The sequence below is a fragment of the Poeciliopsis prolifica genome, unplaced genomic scaffold (genome assembly GCF_027474105.1).
Source record: "Poeciliopsis prolifica strain line A6 unplaced genomic scaffold, Auburn_PproV2 SCAFFOLD030, whole genome shotgun sequence".
Taxonomy (NCBI): Eukaryota; Metazoa; Chordata; class Actinopteri; order Cyprinodontiformes; family Poeciliidae; genus Poeciliopsis; species Poeciliopsis prolifica.
In genome coordinates, this window is record NW_026562405.1 from 5,392,000 (window position 1) to 5,411,573 (window position 19,574).

The 19,574-nt window shown below is 38.6% G+C and overlaps 1 protein-coding gene across 1 annotated transcript in view; it reads left to right on the forward strand.

The window, feature by feature from the left end:
- The first annotated feature begins 532 nt into the window (after positions 1-532).
- LOC129372664 (receptor-type tyrosine-protein phosphatase T-like) overlaps positions 533-19,574 on the forward strand; it is a 292,638-nt gene continuing 273,596 nt past the window's right edge. The window contains 3 exon segments of the mRNA XM_055050081.1: positions 533-538; positions 877-1,204; positions 1,274-1,468. Of these exon segments, the coding sequence (XP_054906056.1) occupies positions 533-538; positions 877-1,204; positions 1,274-1,468 (529 nt within the window).

Below are 19,574 nucleotides of genomic sequence, written 5' to 3' on the forward strand. Positions count from 1 at the left end.
TCCATTTCCTCCCTTTTCTATGTCTTTGTTCTCAACTTTCCATCCTGATGAGCGTTTTCACTCCTTCAGCTTCCTCCTTATTCCAATCATCCTGTTTAAACATCCATCAAGTGATTTGTTCTTCCCTTTAGCCTCACTTCTCCCCGCGCTGCCGTCCATCTGCCTGTCGGTCCATCTACTTATCTTTCCTCATTTCTGCAATCATCCATCTGTCTGTCAGCAAAAAGCACAGGAGCACTTATGGAAACAGCATGTGAAGGGACTCGTATTTACAGCGAGTGTATCTGTGCCTAAAGAGGCGCGTGTCGGGCCAGCCTGCAGCTGATTAACAGATAATTACTGCAGAATCGCGGCTTCTTTAACAGAAAGACTGGAAGTTAGAGTACAGCTGGACGGACAGATAGACAAACAAGTTGTACAGTTAGAGAAGAATGACACACTCCACTTTCCCTGCCAGTCACAGAAAAGGGCTGGGAACGCTAAGAGGAGATATGCAGAAGTGAGGGAAAGATCTGAGATCAGGGAGAGAAGGATGAAGGTAGGAATAACAACTGATGGATGAATGAGCTGGAGAAACAGAAGCAGATTGGGATGAAGTTGGCAGCTATAAAGTTTTGTATTGCTTTCACTGATATCCTCAAAAATCCAAGAGTCATCAATGTTTGCCACTGGGAAATGGTCCCTTCGCCTCCATCGATGGCCACCCAACTTTCTGCCGTGTTCAGATGATCTGCACAGCCGGCATTCTGGTTGCCTTCAGGCGACAAGCTTCTTGGTTACTGGCCTCATAGGTCCCTCAAGCAAATGCTTTCAAAGGTTCCTGAACCACTGGGGATGGCCTGCGAGATTCTCTAGCCTCTGATAACATCCTCCAAGGTTCCTGGATCTCTGATAACATCCTCCAAGGTTCCTGGATCTCTGATAACAGCCTCAAAGGTTCCTGGATCTCTGATAACATCCTCCAAGGTTCCTGGATCTCTGATAACAGCCTCCAAGGTTCCTGGATTTCTGATAACAGCCTCCAAGGTTCCTGGATCTCTGATAACAGCCTCCAAGGTTCCTGGATCTCTGATAACAGCCTCCAAGGTTCCTGGATCTCTGATAACATCCTCCAAGGTTCCTGGATCTCTGATAACACCCTCCAAGGTTCCTGGATCTCTGATAACAGAGATCCAGGAGTCGAACCTTGGAGTCGAACCTTGGAGTCGAACCTTGGAGTAAACGAACCTTGGAGTCGTTTAAGCCTCCAACGTTCCTGGATCTCTGATAACAGCCTCCAAGGTTCCTGGATCTCTGATAACAGCCTCCAAGGTTCCTGGATCTCTGATAACAGCCTCCAAGGTTCCTGGATCTCTGATAACAGCCTCAAAGGTTCCTCTGGCCGCCTTGGAGGCTCCGAGGTTCTTGCGCCTCTGGCATTGCCCTCCAGTCTCTTGGCTTACTCGTCACCAGGCTCCAGAATTTCTTTGTGGGTTTCCCAGATCTTCCTCTTGAACTTTAAATTAAATCTTATGACCTCTCAGTCGTTCTTCTTGATGTCTCGGTTTGGTTTCTGTTTTGTTTTAGTCTCTTCGCCCCTCTGCCTGCCCGATCTGGGTTGGGTTTCGTGTTCTGTTTGGACTAAGAAGGTGTCTGACTTGAAGAAGGATAAAGTCAAACTGACGACAATTTAGACACAACCAAGAGACATCGACCCAGAGAGCATCGCAGGGCCAAGTCTGGAGCTCAGGACTAGACGATACTTTAACTTGGCCAAGAGACGCAGCTGAAAGCAGCATTAGGAAAGAACAAAGCACAGACTCTATTTAAATTTGATGTTTTTATCAACTATTACAGCAAACAGATGTTCTCTTGATTTCAATCAGATCTTTTTTAAACTCACCAAATGGCTGTCTGTCTTTTCCCCATAATGAAAACGGTTTAGTGTAATTTCCCACCTTCAGGTGATAACTGATGGCTCACAGATGGGCTTCATTACCGGAGAAGCTCCGGATCGGCACCAGCCTGTAATTAAATTGCTTGTTTCTTGTAAAACTCTTAATTCTGTTGCTCAAGCAGTTTCAGCTACTAGTTTTTAATTTAATTGATTTCCCTATTGATACATTTTGACTGAATTCTTCAGTTTTAACTGCAAATTTTAGTCGTAATAGTAACTTTTACCATTCTATAAGTGAGCTGAGATGGAAAGAAGCACAAAAATGAGCTCAAATTAATACTGAAATAATTAATACACAACTATTTTCAACGTTAAAACATATTTTCAATATGAGGGGAAATTTGATTTTGAAATAAAATTTATTTGAACATGATACAAATATAAAAATAAAATAGTGCACAGTAACAAGAAGTGCATAAGAAAGAAGAGAAAATTTTTGACAAAAATATTTAATTATTGATGGAACTTGTTAAAAGGAGCTGAGCATATCTCTGCTTCAGTCGTTAAAGAAGAGCTCAGATGTGAAGTTATGGCGTCTATTCGCCGTCATTTATGCTCCTCGAAAGGGAACAGACAGGACTCTTCTTCTTTGATGTTCATGCTCATCATTCTTTTTTCCTGCAGTGTTATGGCTCCCAGTCCTCCTGTCATGTTTAATGGGAGCCATTAAAGAACATTCACACACCAGGAGTCCTCTTTTAAAAAAGACAATCTTTCTGCAAACAGATGAAGACAGGGATGCAGTGAGTTGGAATGTCTTTAAAAAGATGAAGTTGGAGGGAAAAATCTGGCAGACATACAGGGAGAGTCGAGAACAGACGGAGTGTTGATCTATATTTAATCTGTGTCTCTGTCCTTTGTTCTCTGAAACGTGCCTCATGAATGTCCTATAAATAAATTCAGACCAACCTTGACTCAGTGGACAGCTAAAGAGCAGAAGCCATTTTTAAATAACTCAGGGCTTTACAGGCTTCTTTTGAACTTCAATCTATGCAGCATTTTATTGAGACAGAAGTGGAAAGGATTCATAGACGAGACGGTAAACGCTGCATTTCACTTCCTGTGTGTTTCTGATGATATTTTTCAAAACAACCTTCCATTGCATCTCTGTTTTACATGTTTCTTTTCACAAGGATTTATAAAGACATTAAATTTACTCTAGATGTCAGCCCAGTGTTTCCCTGGTGTATTGTAAGCCTGGCGGGCCACCAGGCTTTATTTGCCCTCCTACGAGGCTTACGTCTTCACATAGTATTATTTCCAAATTATTATGTCTGCTTGGGTTTGGAAGTTTTTCTAGCCCTTATCCCTAAAATAAACATGTTTCTAATAATTTAAAGCTGTGACTCCTCCATATTTTTCCACCAAGCAGCCAGAACCTTGTTGATATTTTAAAATGGTCTGAACAAATCGTTCTCCAGGCTTTCCGAAGGTCTCTAATTTACTTTGGAGTTTGATTATTTCACAGATTTCAGTCCAGTCAGTTAAGTGGCTAAACAAATGAAAAAAGCCTCCAACTGAGCCAGACTGAAAAGAAGTGGAAAAAAATGTTTGTCAAAAGGGTTTGTATTTAATTGAAGAAAATCGCCTTCGTGCAAATCAGAACAGATCAAAAACATCTGGCAAAGCTGATGAATTACACTCTGAAAACTGCTTATTTTAATTCTCCTGGCCAACAACAGGTATTGTTATTTCCCCTATTTTCTAAGACGAGTTGATGACGTCCTTTGTCTCCACAAAGTTTTGAACTTGAATATGAAGCTACAAGCCTTGTTTGATAAAACTGCAGTGCAGATTTGCACTGACGGCCTCTGCAGAGTTTTGAAGGATACGAATACAGTTAAAGTTCTGCACAGTTGTAACTGAGCGCCAAGATGCCCATTAAAGCGCTCTTTACCAGAGATAGGGCCACATTAAACAGGTGCATGAATCATTTCAGCTTCATAGGAGCAATTTGAAATACACTCAGGCCCCAATTAACAGCAGTAATTCCCCCAGCAGACTCAGGTCATTTCATTTGAGTTGAATACTCGCCTGTCATTCTGATTCAGACAATCCAGCAACAGATTTCCTCTTAAGGGAGACCTATTATGCAAAATTCACATTTTGCATGTTTTTGGATTTCCATTTACAACTGCTTCTGAATACAGGCCAAGCTCTTAAAAACATATAAAAAACAGAAATCCCAGCCAAGTTAATGTTTTCTGGTGTCTGGAAAACAAGCAGTTTCAAAAACATCCGGGAATGTTGAGACACAATTCACAGACACTGCGGCATTACCTAGCAACATAGACTCAGACTAAAATCTCATTATCTAAAAATGATTTTGGGCAAAAACTGTAACCAACATGTTCTGCTCAAAGACGCATAATGGGTCACCTTAAATTATTCCTGTTTGCCACTTTGGAATGATCAGAGAGTTGGTTGCTTCTCCCTCTCAATGAACATTAGAAGCAACTTTCGTACCTTTTTGTTTCTTTCCTCTGAAACAACAAAGGCTGCAGCTATCAGAGAGCCGGATAGTCTCCACCTCTCAGGCTGTCAGGTGGAAACCCAGAATAGCATGACTGACAAGGAGGCAAAGAAATCCAGAGACTTTCAGCAGCCAACCACAACGACTTCTTCTGTATGTTAGAGCAGACACTAACTGTGGCATGAGAGCAGCATCCCAGCAACACTTCTGGGAATGAAGCAAAAAGAGAACATAGAGCACATAGATATACGGTGTAATAAGGGGAGAATGTGAGGTATTAAGAAGTATTAGTAAACGCCTGGACAGTAATGAACTATCCTGCTGCTCAATGGACCACCGGCTTTGGTCCTGATCCCCCGCCTGTGTGTCTAAATATGTGTTAGTGGGAGGAGGAGGAGGAAGCACTGGGATGTTACAAAACCCCTGTCTTACCCCTCTTGAGGTCTTATTAACCTTTACTCATCATTCACACACACACACACTCCCACTTCCTGACTATCCCACCCTTCTGTTTGTTTTCACACACACACTTTGTCCTCGCTAAGGAGATTTAAGAGCTGGTTAATTGGTTGGCTGGGCTGATTTTTCTGCTGAAAGTTAATGCCACCGTCACGCATCGCTCCCTGTGGAGAGGTACAGGAACGCTGAATTTGTATGTTTGTCCTTTGCGTTTAAAATGATGAAGTTCACATTCAGCATCATTCTTAGGCTGTTTTCACACCTGATAGTCCAGTAGACTCAATTCAACTGGAGACCAAAGTTGCAACATTTGTTGCATTTCCAGCTGCTTCTCTTTCATGTTGCACCGTCAAACCAACCAAACCGCTTGAAAAGCCTGTTCCCCTCCTCACCTGGGGGCGCTGCATCAAGAACTATGAAGGAAACGATACGAAAACGTCTGAAGACGACACTGATTGCTGCTATCCTTTTTGCAAAATAAAAATGGAGTGGAATAATATTTTACCAGTTGTAGGATTTTTTGTTTTTTGCTAAGAGACAATGAGCCGTTTCTCACGCTAGTGCCAGGCTAGCACGTCGTTTTGTTGGATTTACCCAGAATGCCGTGCGCTGTCGTCCACTGCCTGCTTTTGAGCCGCATCAGAGTTCATTGCTACCAAACTGAGACTGAGGTCTGTCTGCAGACCAGAGTTTGATGTCCATACAGACCTTCCCAAACGAACCAAACGGCCTGGGGAAGTTATACATGCTGAACACTGATTAAAAAAATGTTACAGTTTTAGCCAAATTAATTTTGTTTTTTCCCCATTTACTGAAAACAGACAAAACCTTTCCAAAAAGGGGCTCCTGTAGAAGCTCAGTCAATAGTTGAACTCGTGACTTCTTGAACACATATCAAAGAAGAGAAGTGTAAGGTCAAAGTGAGAGAGCAGTTACTCCAACTGGCTTCCTGCTCACTGCGGTGGAGGAACCGGCTCTTCCACGCTAAAACTGTCTGTGAAAGCAGCTTCTGCAGCCAGAGCAGGAGGTCAGCTGCCATGTTGCAACACGGCAAACCCACAGTCACACCGTCTGTGGGAAGGCAAGACGGGTGAAAACAAATTTCAGTCGGGTCTCAATCTTGATCGAAAACTGAATTTCCTGCTGACTCGTGGCTTTTTGGTCATACGTGGCCCTTTGATCAGCCTTTGGGAACCTTGGCTTCACGCGTTTTTTCTTGTTCATGACTGTCTTCAACCTTCAAGAGCAGGTCTTTTTTTTTTTCTTAACATGGTGTTGATTCATCTTGTGTGAGAGAGCTTTTCACTTTTCATCTTTTGCTCTTTATCCCTGGAAAGTTCCCTTCAGAAGATGAATATTTTCTATCAGTCACTTGAGACCAAAGTGCTTGTGGCTGAAAGTGTAAAAAGAGGAGTTTTAAAAGAAATGTAGCTGCAAATAACATTTTACTTTGAGTGAATCTTTGCAAAAGATGACTAATGTGATATGCTTTGTCTGCTTTTTTGAGGATAATGTTCAGAATTTTGCTGCAAACTCATTGGAAATAAATTAGTTTCCAAACAGACACATTTCCAGCTATGAACTCATTAAAAAATGTCTAAATCTTTGATTAATCAGATTTTGATTGACTTCTTACAACCATAAAACTGAAGTTCCTAATTACCAAATGAAAGCATCAACTTTTCAGAACTATTATGCATTTAGCAGTCATTAAGTCGAGTCGAGCAGACAGACACCATCAGACACCATCTCCTACTGTCACCTTTGCTGAATTATTACCAAATTAATTAATTACCAAAGTTTCTGTGGAACATAACTTCAAATTATTATTGCTATCGACATATGATCAATTGATTATTCACTGGATAGAATATTTAGTATCTTCATTTAACTCTAATCCAGAACTGCACAGCATTCTGGGAGATGCAGGCATTAGAAAGACTTTAGTTATTCAACATCTCACAGCTCGCTAAAGCCCAGTTCACACTACACAATCTTTTGGCCCGATTTTGCCCTTACGACAACCTTAGAACGTTCTGAGTTCTAAGATTGTCGCTTCCGACAATCGTACCCGGTCGTCCTGTGGTGTTAGGACTGGTCGGGTCCAGTCAGTGGAACGTCGGGACTGAAACCTTCAAGAGGAATGAAATGTGCTTAATTAGATCTCATAAAACCATAAGTAAAACTTTATCCTTATTCAGAGCAGCATGCTATTGGATTGTTGTTGTTTTATTTTTTTTAATGAAAGATAATTATAAAAATATTGCACAGAGTCCATCTGGTTGAGAAGTGCATTCCAATCTTTGGTTGGAATGTCTTCCAGAAGTACCTTAGCATTTCAGGGGCCTCTGCAGTTTAGTGGCATATTGGATGGTATGAAAGTATGAAAACAGGTTTGCTCATCAGTTTTCTCTCACTTTCTTTACATATATTAGTAACAGAACAGTTTGTCAAATGAATTTGAGCTCCAGTTTAATTAGAAGGCTGCAGGTCAGATGTTCAGATGGAATAATAAAGAGATGCAAATGAGTCTTGGCCATTCTGAGAGGCCTGTCTCCACTTTTTTTTTCTTTTTCCAGTGATAGTTCATGTAAATAAGGCAAGCAGACTAATAAGCTCAGGAAGCATGGGCAGGTTTTTAAATAATAATAATAAATTAAAAAAAACAACCCGGCTGTAATTGTTAAGTGGATGCAAAAAGAAAGCTTCATGACAGGGCGGTTTGTTGTTATCTGCTCTGCCAATTATAATAATCGCAGGCTGCTTCTTCTCCTTTGAGTCTCTGTTTCAGTCTGAAGCAAAGGAAAGCTGAGCGGAGGAAGTGTCCTGCTAACTAAAATAACTGTGGAGCTGTCCTTGGCAAGGACAACAGTCCATGTGATTATATATTCTTGAATGTGTCCTCCTCATGTAAAGCTGTTTATTTCGGTTTAAACCTGGTAGCTGGGTCTGCTTTTGTCCCCGCTGGATAAAGCAGAAAACATGATGTCAACGCGTGGTGATGAATAACGCCGACACCTGGAGGGTATGTAGCGGTGTGTGGATTTATGTCTGCCTGTGGGTCAGATCCGTAACCTCGCGGCAGGGTGTGCGGCTACAAGGTCACAAACTAGGTTACGTTTCCCCCTAAGTACCGGCTGGACGTCCTTCCTTTTGGTCCGACTCTAGATACGTAGGTCAAGTTTGTTCTAAAGAAAAAACAACAGCAGCTTTCATTTAAAACCTGAAGATATCCACATTTTTTGTAATGTTAATTGATTTAATTTCTAAACCTTATTATATAAATGAATGATTTACATAATTTCCTCTGGTGGTTTTGGTATTGAGGCAGAAAAAATGTGTTTGTGTCTCTGAATGTGTTAAAAATTACTTTTGTTCACAGTTTTACACACTGGAACAGACCAGTGGTGTGTGTGTGTGTGTGCGTGTGTGTGTGTGTGTGTGTGTGTGTGTGTGTGTGTGTGTGTGTGTGTGTGTGTGTGTGTGTGTGTGTGTGTGTGTGATTGGCAGCAGTAATTGGTGTCTGGTTGGTGGAAGAAAACAGTGAATAAATACAGTCATGGAATACTGATAGGAGCTCTTTGGACTGAATAAAGAAATAGACAAACACACCCACTAAGCCCATCCACCAAGGTCTCGTCAGCATTGCAGGAAGCTAACAAACTACTGGTGTAAGGAGAGAAACATGAAGTTAACTTTCAGAAAATTTTGGAAATATTTCAGGGACCTGAGCATAATTGGATATTTTGTAGGACTGGACTTACAACAGGCAGCGGCTCAGGATGGACATTTTCAAATGGTTAGTTTTTAAAAACTTATTTAAATTCCAATCCAATGCCTGTACCACACCGTCAGGGAGACACAATATCAGCTTTAACCTCAATATCTCTCTATATTATTCATGTTTTAGCATATCGACATCGACTCCATGAGTAAAACTGGGCTGATATTTACAACCAGTGTTTCTAAGTCTTGTTGTTTTTGAGTTTGGTGAAGTGATGCAGTGCAGGATTGTGGGATGCTTGACTGAAGCAGAGATGGAAAGCGTCATAGTTGATTTTTTTAAATTAAGAAAATGTGTTTAATTTTGGTAACTATTGGATACAGATGTCGGTCCATTATTCTTATCAGATGTTAGTTTAACCACTGAAACATTTTCTGACCTTTTAGAAAAACAAACGGTCAGTACAATGGCACTAAACAATTGTTTGTGGTATTAAACAATCCCATTAGTACCACAAAACCTTACAATTCATATTTTGAACATTTTTCTCCTTCCATTTAGATTTCTGTCCAAACTCTTTTAAAAATCACACAGCTGTGTTTTGGCAATAAGTTAATGTTATTTGGTGTCTGGAAAATGAACCATTTCAGAAACTTTTGGAATAAAACATTGCAAATCAGCAGGAACTGCGCCGTTACCAACTAGCCTCAGCGAAGCCCAACATGTGGAAATCTCTTCCTACTTAACCCTTCCAGTGTTCCCAGTTGCCTACTTTGAGAGGTTGCTCTGTATTAAGTGGGGTACAACAACTTGCTAGGTCATCTCCAGGTCAAAGCAAGACGAGCTTGATGCACATGTTCACATTGAAAGGCAATTTAAATCCCCACTTCACTTAACATCCTGGATTATTCACAGACAACACAGAAAGACCCGCAGCTGGACAGATTCTGATCCCAGGGCATTTTTCTCTCCGACTGAAACTTTAGAGAAAAATAAAGAAAAAAGTCAGAATTCTGAGATTAAAATCAAATTAACTTTTTGTTCTTGTGTCCTTAATTCTCTTTGTGGAAAGGCTTGATTAGAAAATACTATTTTAATCTGAAATTTATACAAAGTATGTAGGAAATCTTTACAAACCCATCAAGTCATTTGAACACGATTGAGAACTTTATTGAACTGTCTGGCAAGAAATATTAACAATTCTGCTGCTTAAACATCAGATTTTATTGCAATTTATTTATTTACAGATATTAAACTGTTAAATTTACCTTGGTGACACCAGTTTCACTTGACCCACAAGCTAATGTGGCGTTTGAAACTTTTAAATGAGTTTCACAATCAAGCGGGCACACACACACACACACACACACACACACACACACACACACACACACACACACACACACACACACACACACCACACACACACACACACACACACACACACACACACACACACACACACACAGAGCTCCTTTAGTTGTTTGGAAAACTGTGAATCTTTCCAAAGACACGTCGCCACTAACAATCGTAATCATCAGGATCCTTTGTGCTTCTCTTTCTCGCTGTGTTAATTGTGATGTAGTTCAGAGTTAAAGAGCGGCCAGTAGCCAAAGCCAATTGTTAGTGTAGCTCCACTGCATAAAGGTTAGAAACTGCATTTGCATTTAGATGAGTGAGAAAGTTGGGAAGAGAAGCAGGGAAGGGGAGGAAGTAATTACACCTCGCTCCGCGGTTCATTTAAGTGATTGGATGAATGGGTGTGCATATGTGTGTGAGTGTTGGGGGCTTGTTTGACATTTATTAGCAGTGAGGTCCAAAAGCACCAAGATCACCATAATTGTGGGGTCCAAAAGCTTTGTTGGGATTACAATTTGGAAAGTGTAAAGGTCAAGAATTGGGAATTAGACTGAGCACTAGATTAGTAGCAAAGATGGACGATCGCGACTGCTTTCTGAGGTTTCACTGCAGCTCTGTGTGTTTCTGAAACATGTGAAAATTCATTTTCACACATAGATGTTTGTAACTTGGTAATGGGTCATTATCAGCTTCTTACCCAGCTAAACAGCTCTAGTGCAGAAAATCTTCACGCAATGTCTGCTTACTTACACCCAGGCAGAAAGCAAGTGTAAGAAATGGAGGAAATCTGGCAGAGTATGAGGTTAGACGAGGTGTAAAACAATATTCTGCACTAGAATTGAAAAGAAAGATCCTTTGTTGTCCCACTGTGGGAAAATTTAGCAAGTTCTAGGTAAATGGAGCATGCAGATGTAAATCAAGCTAAAAAACAAAATAAAAGATTGAAACAGTAAGGGCAAATTTACAACATAAAAATAACAGTACAGATACTAAAAATTGTTAAATTCTGTTTTATTGACATTTGTAAAGGAAATGCAACTTCCGTAAGATAATTTAAAAAATGTACAAGATGTATATTTGTGCATAGAAAGCAGAGACTGTTTGTAAGACATTAAGCAAAGTGTTCCAATAACAGGGTTGTAAAGATTTATTCAGGTTGTTGGGAGCAGTGATGTTATGAAGTAAGCATCTGGAGGAAGGATCTGCTGTAAAACTCGTTTGTGCACCGGAGATACCGCAAAAGGAGCCAAAACTCTGACTTCATGTGCTACTACTTCCTCCTTCTGTGACTTAAATTTAGTCATGTGAAGTCATAAAAAGAAATGAAGCATGGAAGTATATACAGGGGTGCTGGTGCTTATCTCCAGTGAACATTATGAGGCAAGAGGCAGGGTTCACCCTGGACAGGTCACCAGTCTGTCGCAGGCCTATAGAGATACAGCAGAATAATAATAAAAACAATAATAAAGAACAGCTAACACTGGAACTGAAAGAAAACATAACAAAAAACACTGAATAAAACTGAAATAAAAGACACACACAACAAAAACCCTAAATAAAATGGATTATGAAGACTTTGTAAACTTAATTGCCCTTCAAAAAAATTTAAATGATTTGACTCACTTCAATTTATCATGCAATTGATTGAGCAAGTACTCATTGCAACTGAGACAATTAAGATTAACCAATTGGAGTTGATGCATGCACATGCATGTACAAAATATGCATGTATATTTTACACATGCATGTAACGTGTGCACATATACAAGCACTGACCACTTCTCTACACTTACAAGCTAACTCTGAATTAGCTTAAATCTACTCTTAGTTTTTTGTAAAATCAATTTTGTGAAGTCGATGACATAGGAGTCAATCACTTCAGAGACTAAAGATTCACAACCTTAAGTTTGTGTATAATTATTCTTTTTCCTGTAGCTATTCTGTATTATAAAAATAATAAAGCATAGCAACTATGTTAATATTTATTCTCTTATTTATGTTCTGTTGATTTTGACATGCAAACTGAAGAAAGTCTGATATAAAAGTAAGACATTTGAAAATGAGAAACATGCAGGAAAATAACAGTTTTCTAATAAACCAATCATTTGAAAGTTCATTATTTTCATCTGCTGAACTTTTGCGTTGAAGTGAAATGCCACAAAGTGCTGAGATGATATGTCTGCACCACCAGGACACACAAACAGATCCATAAACACCTGGTAATAACGGTGCAGTCGATAACACCTCGCAGCTACATGACATTTGTAATTAGAGAACTGGCTTTGTGTTTGTGAAAATGTGATTTGGAGTGTAGGCTAAAGGCTAATTACCATTAATTCAGACTGATAAACCAGCCCTGACTTATTGATCACTGCTCTCCCCTCTGCCTTTCACACCATCTTTTCCTCCTTCCTCTTATTCTCATCACCTGAAAATCACTGCAAAATGAATCCCTCTGTTCAGCCTTTGATTGACTGAAAACATCATCCATTAAGACAACGGGCAGCAAGTTGGAAACAGGAAGGAACGTTTGAATCCGAATGATTTGAGTTTGTTGATTATTAAAATTCCTCAAGGAAAAGTATCGAAGCATCTTTAAAGCTACAATGTGTAACGTTTATTTAAAAAATTTCTTTAAAACTGTTATAATATAATATAATATGAGACATATTGATCTCCTGCACATCCTTCCTAAGCTACCATTGCCAAAACTAACCAATCAGAGCCAGGAGGCGGGTCCTGGCGCTGTCAATCAACTTCATGTACTTGCTGCTAAATGGGCTAATGGCGGCGAAACAACTTCTGTTGCAGAAAAACCGTTTCAAAATTTTAATTCCATGACTTGATTAATTGTCAGAATAATTGATAGAAGACTCTATTGGTAGAATAATCATTTAGAAGAGTATAGGGCAGAACGATACAAATTAAATAATAATAAGCAATAATCAATTATAATGATTGAAAGGCTTCCAAACTGTTGGCATGACCTTTTCCTCTTTTATCCAAGGTTTTCACTCCCCTTTATGCATTCATGAGGCATGGCGGCCTCCTTTTTTTGACTTCAACACCAACATTTATCTCTAGAAGCTATTAAGGACAGCAAACTACATGAAAATGTAAATTTTGTCCTTAATAATAGCATATAAGGAGAGGTTCTCTCCATTAGAGGAGGCTGAACTTCTGGATTTCTTTCCTTTCGCTGTTCTCATGTTTGCACCTGGCAGTGTGCAGACGGACTGCTGCTGAGTCCAGATGGGCGTCTTTGTGTGCGCCAAGTTCACAGCTGATTGATTTTAGCAGCTTCAATAGTTCGACCTAATTACGGCGCCATGGCGTTCGCGGGCTTTGTGTGCGCATTTGCTCGGCATGACTGGACGCACATTTGGACCGCCTTGTTCATTTTCTTGGAACGAAGCCGGTGATTGGTAATGTACATTTTATAGGCTGTAGATTGTGTCAGATAAGTGGACATTTAAAAACCTGTTGAAAGTTGATTAGCTGCTTCTTTGCAGGAGTCATTATGGATATAATTGTTTGACATTTGGTGGTTTTTGTATGTATGTCCATGAATGTATGAATTCATGGATATACAAAAGTATTGAAGGATAAGAAGCGACGCCACCAGCATCCAAGGCACCAAGCAGCAATCTATTAATTTCCTCTAATTGCTGTTGGGCTGCATTTTCTTCTTACTGTATTCCCAAGGACGATACCTTTTGTGTAAATGCAGGCATTTCATATGCCAGATATGGAATCGTAACTGTCTGAGTAACTTACTTAAATAAAAAATGCTTTCGCACATTGATAAAACAAATAATTAAAGTTAAAAGCAACCTTTCGAAACCAAAATAGATAAGATGGTTTAAAGGATAAGAAAGAGAGAAGAAATTTTAATTGTGATGATGCATTTCTTATTGCTGTTGTTGTTTTTCTTTTTTCCCCTTTGGTTTCTGAAATGGGGAGCAATAAACTGCACCAGGAAGGAAAAAACAAACAATTTTATGGTTTGGAAACTATAATTTTGATGTGAAATTTGAATCACAAAAACTAAAATGCTCAAGAAAGGCATCAATAAAATAACAGCATTGGTAGATGGTGTAAAGTCTATTTCAAATAAAAGAAAGAAAGAGATTCATGTGACTCGCCAGGGAGAGAAAACAAGGAAAAAACAAAGAAGTGATGGTAAGCAGCAGAAATAAGAAAATTAGGGCTTTAAATGTGGCGCAGTGGGGCAAAAACAAATCAGCGTGTGATGCAGCATCAAGTCATCTCCTCTCAGTAAATTTGAAACCACTTGAAGGAAACGTTCAGCAGAATATCATCCCGTTAATTATCGGCTGAATGCGATGGGTTTGAATAGAAAGAGGCTGGAAGAAGAAAACACAATTTAGTCGTTTGGTTTATTGGTTCTTCATCAGAAGCAAACGCTTGACAATTGGAAGCAGACAAATAAGAAAGGATGAGAAAAACATTGTTTCCTGGGATTTTTGTGATTATTTTCCAGTATTTGTTACAAGAAAATCAAACCATTTTTTATCCATTTTCACTGATTCAGAAACAAACCCAGTTTTAAAAAAAATGTTTCTATATAATTTAGTTTGTGTTGAAACATATGTTGTAAAAACACCAAAATCAAATAATTTCAGTCATTCATTAAACAGTAAATGGAAATGAAACAAGCATTTCTTTAAAAATTAAACTATTTTTAAAAAATATGTTTTTGTTATTACATTTTAATCAAAAAATTACATTTTAAATTATTTTTATAAATATTCTTAGTAATCAATAGAAAAATGTTCCTTTCTGTAATTTGACACTTGTTACATATTTACATTTATATGTTAAATATAATTTGCATAATTATTATTATTCACTGAATTTAACATGATAGTTACAAAATGGTGAGATGAAACACATTAAAATGATTTAGTTTGGAAAAATGAAACTTTGAGCAATGCTCAACTGGCTCTGGTTTAGGGCCAGGTAATTTTATCGATTCTACGTTACATATCAATATTTTCTCCTCAGAAAGTATTGATTTTCATCCGCGAGTATCAATACATTAAATGCTTCTTGGAATTTTATGTCAAATTTTATGTCAAATTGAATTAAATGACATGCGTCACCGAGTTGCAGATGAGATCAGTGCATCGCTGCACCTGCTTTTGCCTTTTGTCACTATCTTGTCGTCTGTTGAACAAACAGGTGTTGTCGTTGTTTGTTCAAAAAAAAAACTGAACAGAAAATGTTCAGCAAAGGAATCTGAGCATCCGTTATGTTTGCAGAAGCTTTCACTACGAAACAATTGTCATTGTGATTTCTGACGAGCGTTGTTCTGATTTTTCTAATGTTTTTGTTGATCCGACCTTTGCTATAACCTGTAAGGCCTCCCGAGCCATCACCCTAATCAGAAACTCCCAGATTTGGAAGATTTACACATGTTTGTGTGGCAAACATCAAATGACTGTACAAACATGACATGATAAAACCCGTTGATGCTTTTGTAGGTTAAATTGCTAATTTAATAAAAAACACATTTTGCAAGAAATGATGCTAACATCCTGTTGGTAACAATATTAGCATTTTTTTGGCGTTAAATATCTGCAAGAATAACTGTTAATAAAACAACTATTGGGTTTTTACTTGCATCCAAACTTTAGAATGTAAATGATAATGCAAATATTACAATAAAATGTCATCATTATAATATAATTAACATATTAACATAATCAAATGAACATAATAGAGCTAAAGGATGCACTGTTAAAAGTAGTGTTAATGTAATAATGTAAAAACAATCATGTATCACTTGGATAACATCATAATAGGATGTTGGCCTTGTTGGATGTTGCCAAAATCCTGTCCCCCCAAAACACTTGACACATTTTATCAAGTAATAAACAATAAAATTGATTCAAACAGTTTATAGAAAGTATTTTTAGTGTAAACGTTGTGAGGTACTTCAGAACCAAAGTCTAAAGTTTAATGAGAAGGAAAAGACGAGGGTTAGCAGACAAATGGCTATCATTATCATGTAGTTAGCACGTTAGCATGGTTGGATGCTAAGCAGCTAATGACTGTGAAAACATCTGCTTGAGGAAAGCCATGTCAGCCCAAAGTTTTAAGAGTTGAAGGTTTAATGAGGCGGAAAAGCTGCTCACACATGTAAGCACCAAACACACGGAGGCCCTGATGGCGCTCCTTATTCCACATCAGTGATTTTAAGGTTCTAAAGCAGGAAAGACTTCAGCATCCATGTTTATCTGCAGAACTTTTCTCACCATTATAACATCTCGTTTGCATTTAAACGCTTCATAGTTAATTGTTTTAAGGAGTTGCTTTTCATGCTGTTTCTCAAATTCGACTTTACCAGAATCTTAATTTTCACTTTTGTCTTTTTCTGATAAAAACAGATTCTTGAAAGGTCATTTTCCTCACTGCACAAAATACTGCACAGTTTATAGACCTCTGAGCTGATTTGGCAAAATCAAAAACAGCACAAAAATAATAAGATATTTGTTTAAATTATTGTATTCTTAATTTTTTTTACAGGACATATCAGAAAGAAATGTTCAACTTTTCTTGGACTCTGGGTTTTAATATCAATCTGTGGGAAGTAAATTAAAGCTGCTTGGACAAAGTTCAGCGTCTTTGAATCAAACTTTCGTGATTTAAATTTGCATTGTGGCAAAATTAGATCAATAAAAGGGAACAAATTACATTTGAGCCATAATTTATTTTTTAAAATAACTTAGTGATCTGCAACAAATAACAAGAAATGTTGCCAGGATACCATCAGACATAATTAGATATGAACAGATACTTTGGTAATATATACTACTATCATATTTAGAGAAAACGCATGTTGTTAAAAAAGAAAGTGTGTAGGAGTGATGGATTTTATATTACTCTTGCTTTTGGATGCTTATCAAGGTTTTTCAAGTTACTTTTATCTTTATTTATAGTTTCTGACATAAAAAATTGAGAATAATAAAATGGAGAGTTCAGAATGTTTGTGTTTTAGTAAAATACACTGAAGCATTTATGTTTGTTCTTTGTTTCACATCAGAGATTTATCAAAAAGGAAAAATACTTTAGTTTTGTTAAGAATCTGAGTTCACATCGAAGCTAAAACTTCATCAGTTAAGAACTTTATTATAAATTCTCCCAAAAATTATTGCAATAACAATAATATTGTTGTTTCAACACAGTTTTCAGCTAATATAGTGATAACGGCATAATTATGCAAGTTTCCCCTCTGAAAGCAACTAAACTTTAATTTTGTAGAGAACACGCAACTGGAAGACATTTTCAGTAAACAAAATAAAACACAAAAACTAGAAACAGAAAGAAAATAAAACCATAAATAAGTGAAACAGTAAACAAAATGGATTATTTTGTTTACTGTTAGCATCAGCTAACGCCACGCTCACCTTTTTGTTGCCTAGCAACACCTTGTTGCAGAGCCTCAAACGCTGCACAAAAATGAACAACAATGGCGCGGAGAGAAAACCGTGGATAAAACTAGCTGTGCAGGATTCCAGATATTTAAAACAAAAAACAGAAACCGTGACGCTCGTTTTCCAGCTGTGCTAGGATGATGAGTTACCACTTTCAAACAGTCTGTGATCGTTGTTGCCGACCGCCATCTTGGCAGGCAGTTGCTATGGCAACAATAAAAAGGCCACAAACTAGCTAACAGATACGTTTTTGATTTCTCTGCCCACCTCTAAGATAAACGGGGATATTTACTCTAGTACTTCGTGTTCACCAGTTAACTGTCATAGTGTGACTCCGGACGCAGCCTGTTCACATTGTCTGACACGTTTCCGTTCTCCGTCACACAGGTTGATCCCAACAGCGGCCATTTTGGTCACGTGTTCAGAGGGTCTGCATCATTTTTTTGTTGGTCTGATATGTATTGTGCTGCGCTTGCCTACCAAGATGGCGGAAAACTTCCGGTTCAGTCTTGTGGGAACAATGTATTACCTAAATAATTTCGGCACAACAGTGAAAGGTTTAGCATTTTGTTGGCTAGTTTTCTCCTGACGGATTGAGCAGCAGAAAGAGTCCAGCAGAAGAGTCACAAAGTGTCGGACGCCTCCTGTGGCTTTTGCAAGCGAAGCCCCTTCAGTGGCGTGAAGCGCCGGCCCGGCCAGGTTCCCCTGGTCCTCCGGCGGGCTGCTGAGTGTGCGTGGCGCCGTGTCCGTCCAGAGGTGTGTGTGATGCAGCCGGAGCTGTGACAGGGAGGAGAGAGGGAGGATGTTTCTGTCAGGAGTTCACCGTGGTGTGTGTGTGTGTGTGCGCTGCGTTTGTGTGTGTGTGTGTGCGTGTTGACCGCAGTTGAAAGCTGTCAAAGGGAGACATGTTGAGGTGAGGAGAGGTCCCGGTGGTGTTTCTGTGTGTGTTAGTGTGGAAGTGGTTCATGTATTTAGGCTTATTGTGTGTGTTAGGCTGTGCTTGCTGGGCTGTGTTGAGGCTCTGTTCCACCCGACCTCCCTTGTCCAGACCAGCTGTCAATCAGTCTGCGCAATTCCCCCTCCGGCTGACCACTTTACAGCCCAAACACAAACAAAAAACACTTACACCAACAAATATTTCAACCTTCTGAAAAAAACAGTGTTTTAGAAACTGCAGTTGGTGTGGCTGAGTATTATTAAGGCCATATATATTAAATTACGAGAATAAAGTCATTAAATGTCAAAAATAGTCATAAAACTACAAAAATAAAGTTGTACGAGAATTAAATCATAATTATTCAAGAAATAAAGTAGTATAATGTGAATAGAGGAAAATATGAGGAGAATAAGTCATAGTCATCGTAAGAGAATAAATTTAATTCTCTTACAATGTTATTCTCTTAATACTGCAGTAAAACTATATTCTTGTATTTATTTACTCTTTAATATTTTTCCAGACTTGATTAAATGTTTTCCGTAGCATGGCGCTGTCATATTCTAGTTGGAAATCTGAAATTTCTCTCGGTCCTAGAAATGGAAAAACTAAAAAAGCCACAACATGTTTTTAAACGAGGTAGAAATGCCCAAAACATCTGCATTAATATTGGTATCAATCGAAGTTATTCGTTTTTAACATGTCTGGATCGGACTAATAAGTAAAACCTTCCATTTTGTTGCCGTGTTATATTCGTTTATGTGACTAAAAGTGATGCAGGAGAAAAACTGGGAGAGAAGTCATGCCATGTTGCGGTTAACAGGAGAAGGAAAATATACAATATTGGTTACAGGCCACAACAGAAACAATAATATCTATTAATATCTATATCAACCTTTATTTCCACATATTTAGACGTAGTAAAGATTCAAATAGAAGCACAAAATCATGCACAATGTGTATTTAGCTAAATGTAAATTAAACGGTGACAAACACATAGTTTCAGTAAAGATCCATTCAGTAACACGCACGCACGCACGCACACACACACATACACACACACACACACACACACAGGTCCTAGCAGGAGTGTGTGACTCATTAGCATATTTGACTGGGAGACTCATTAATCACAGTCTTCATTCTGGCCCCTGGCCTGCATTACAGATAGAGGTTCTCTCGCTTGTCAATATTATGGCTCCATCTTGTCTTGTATTTCTTAGATCCAA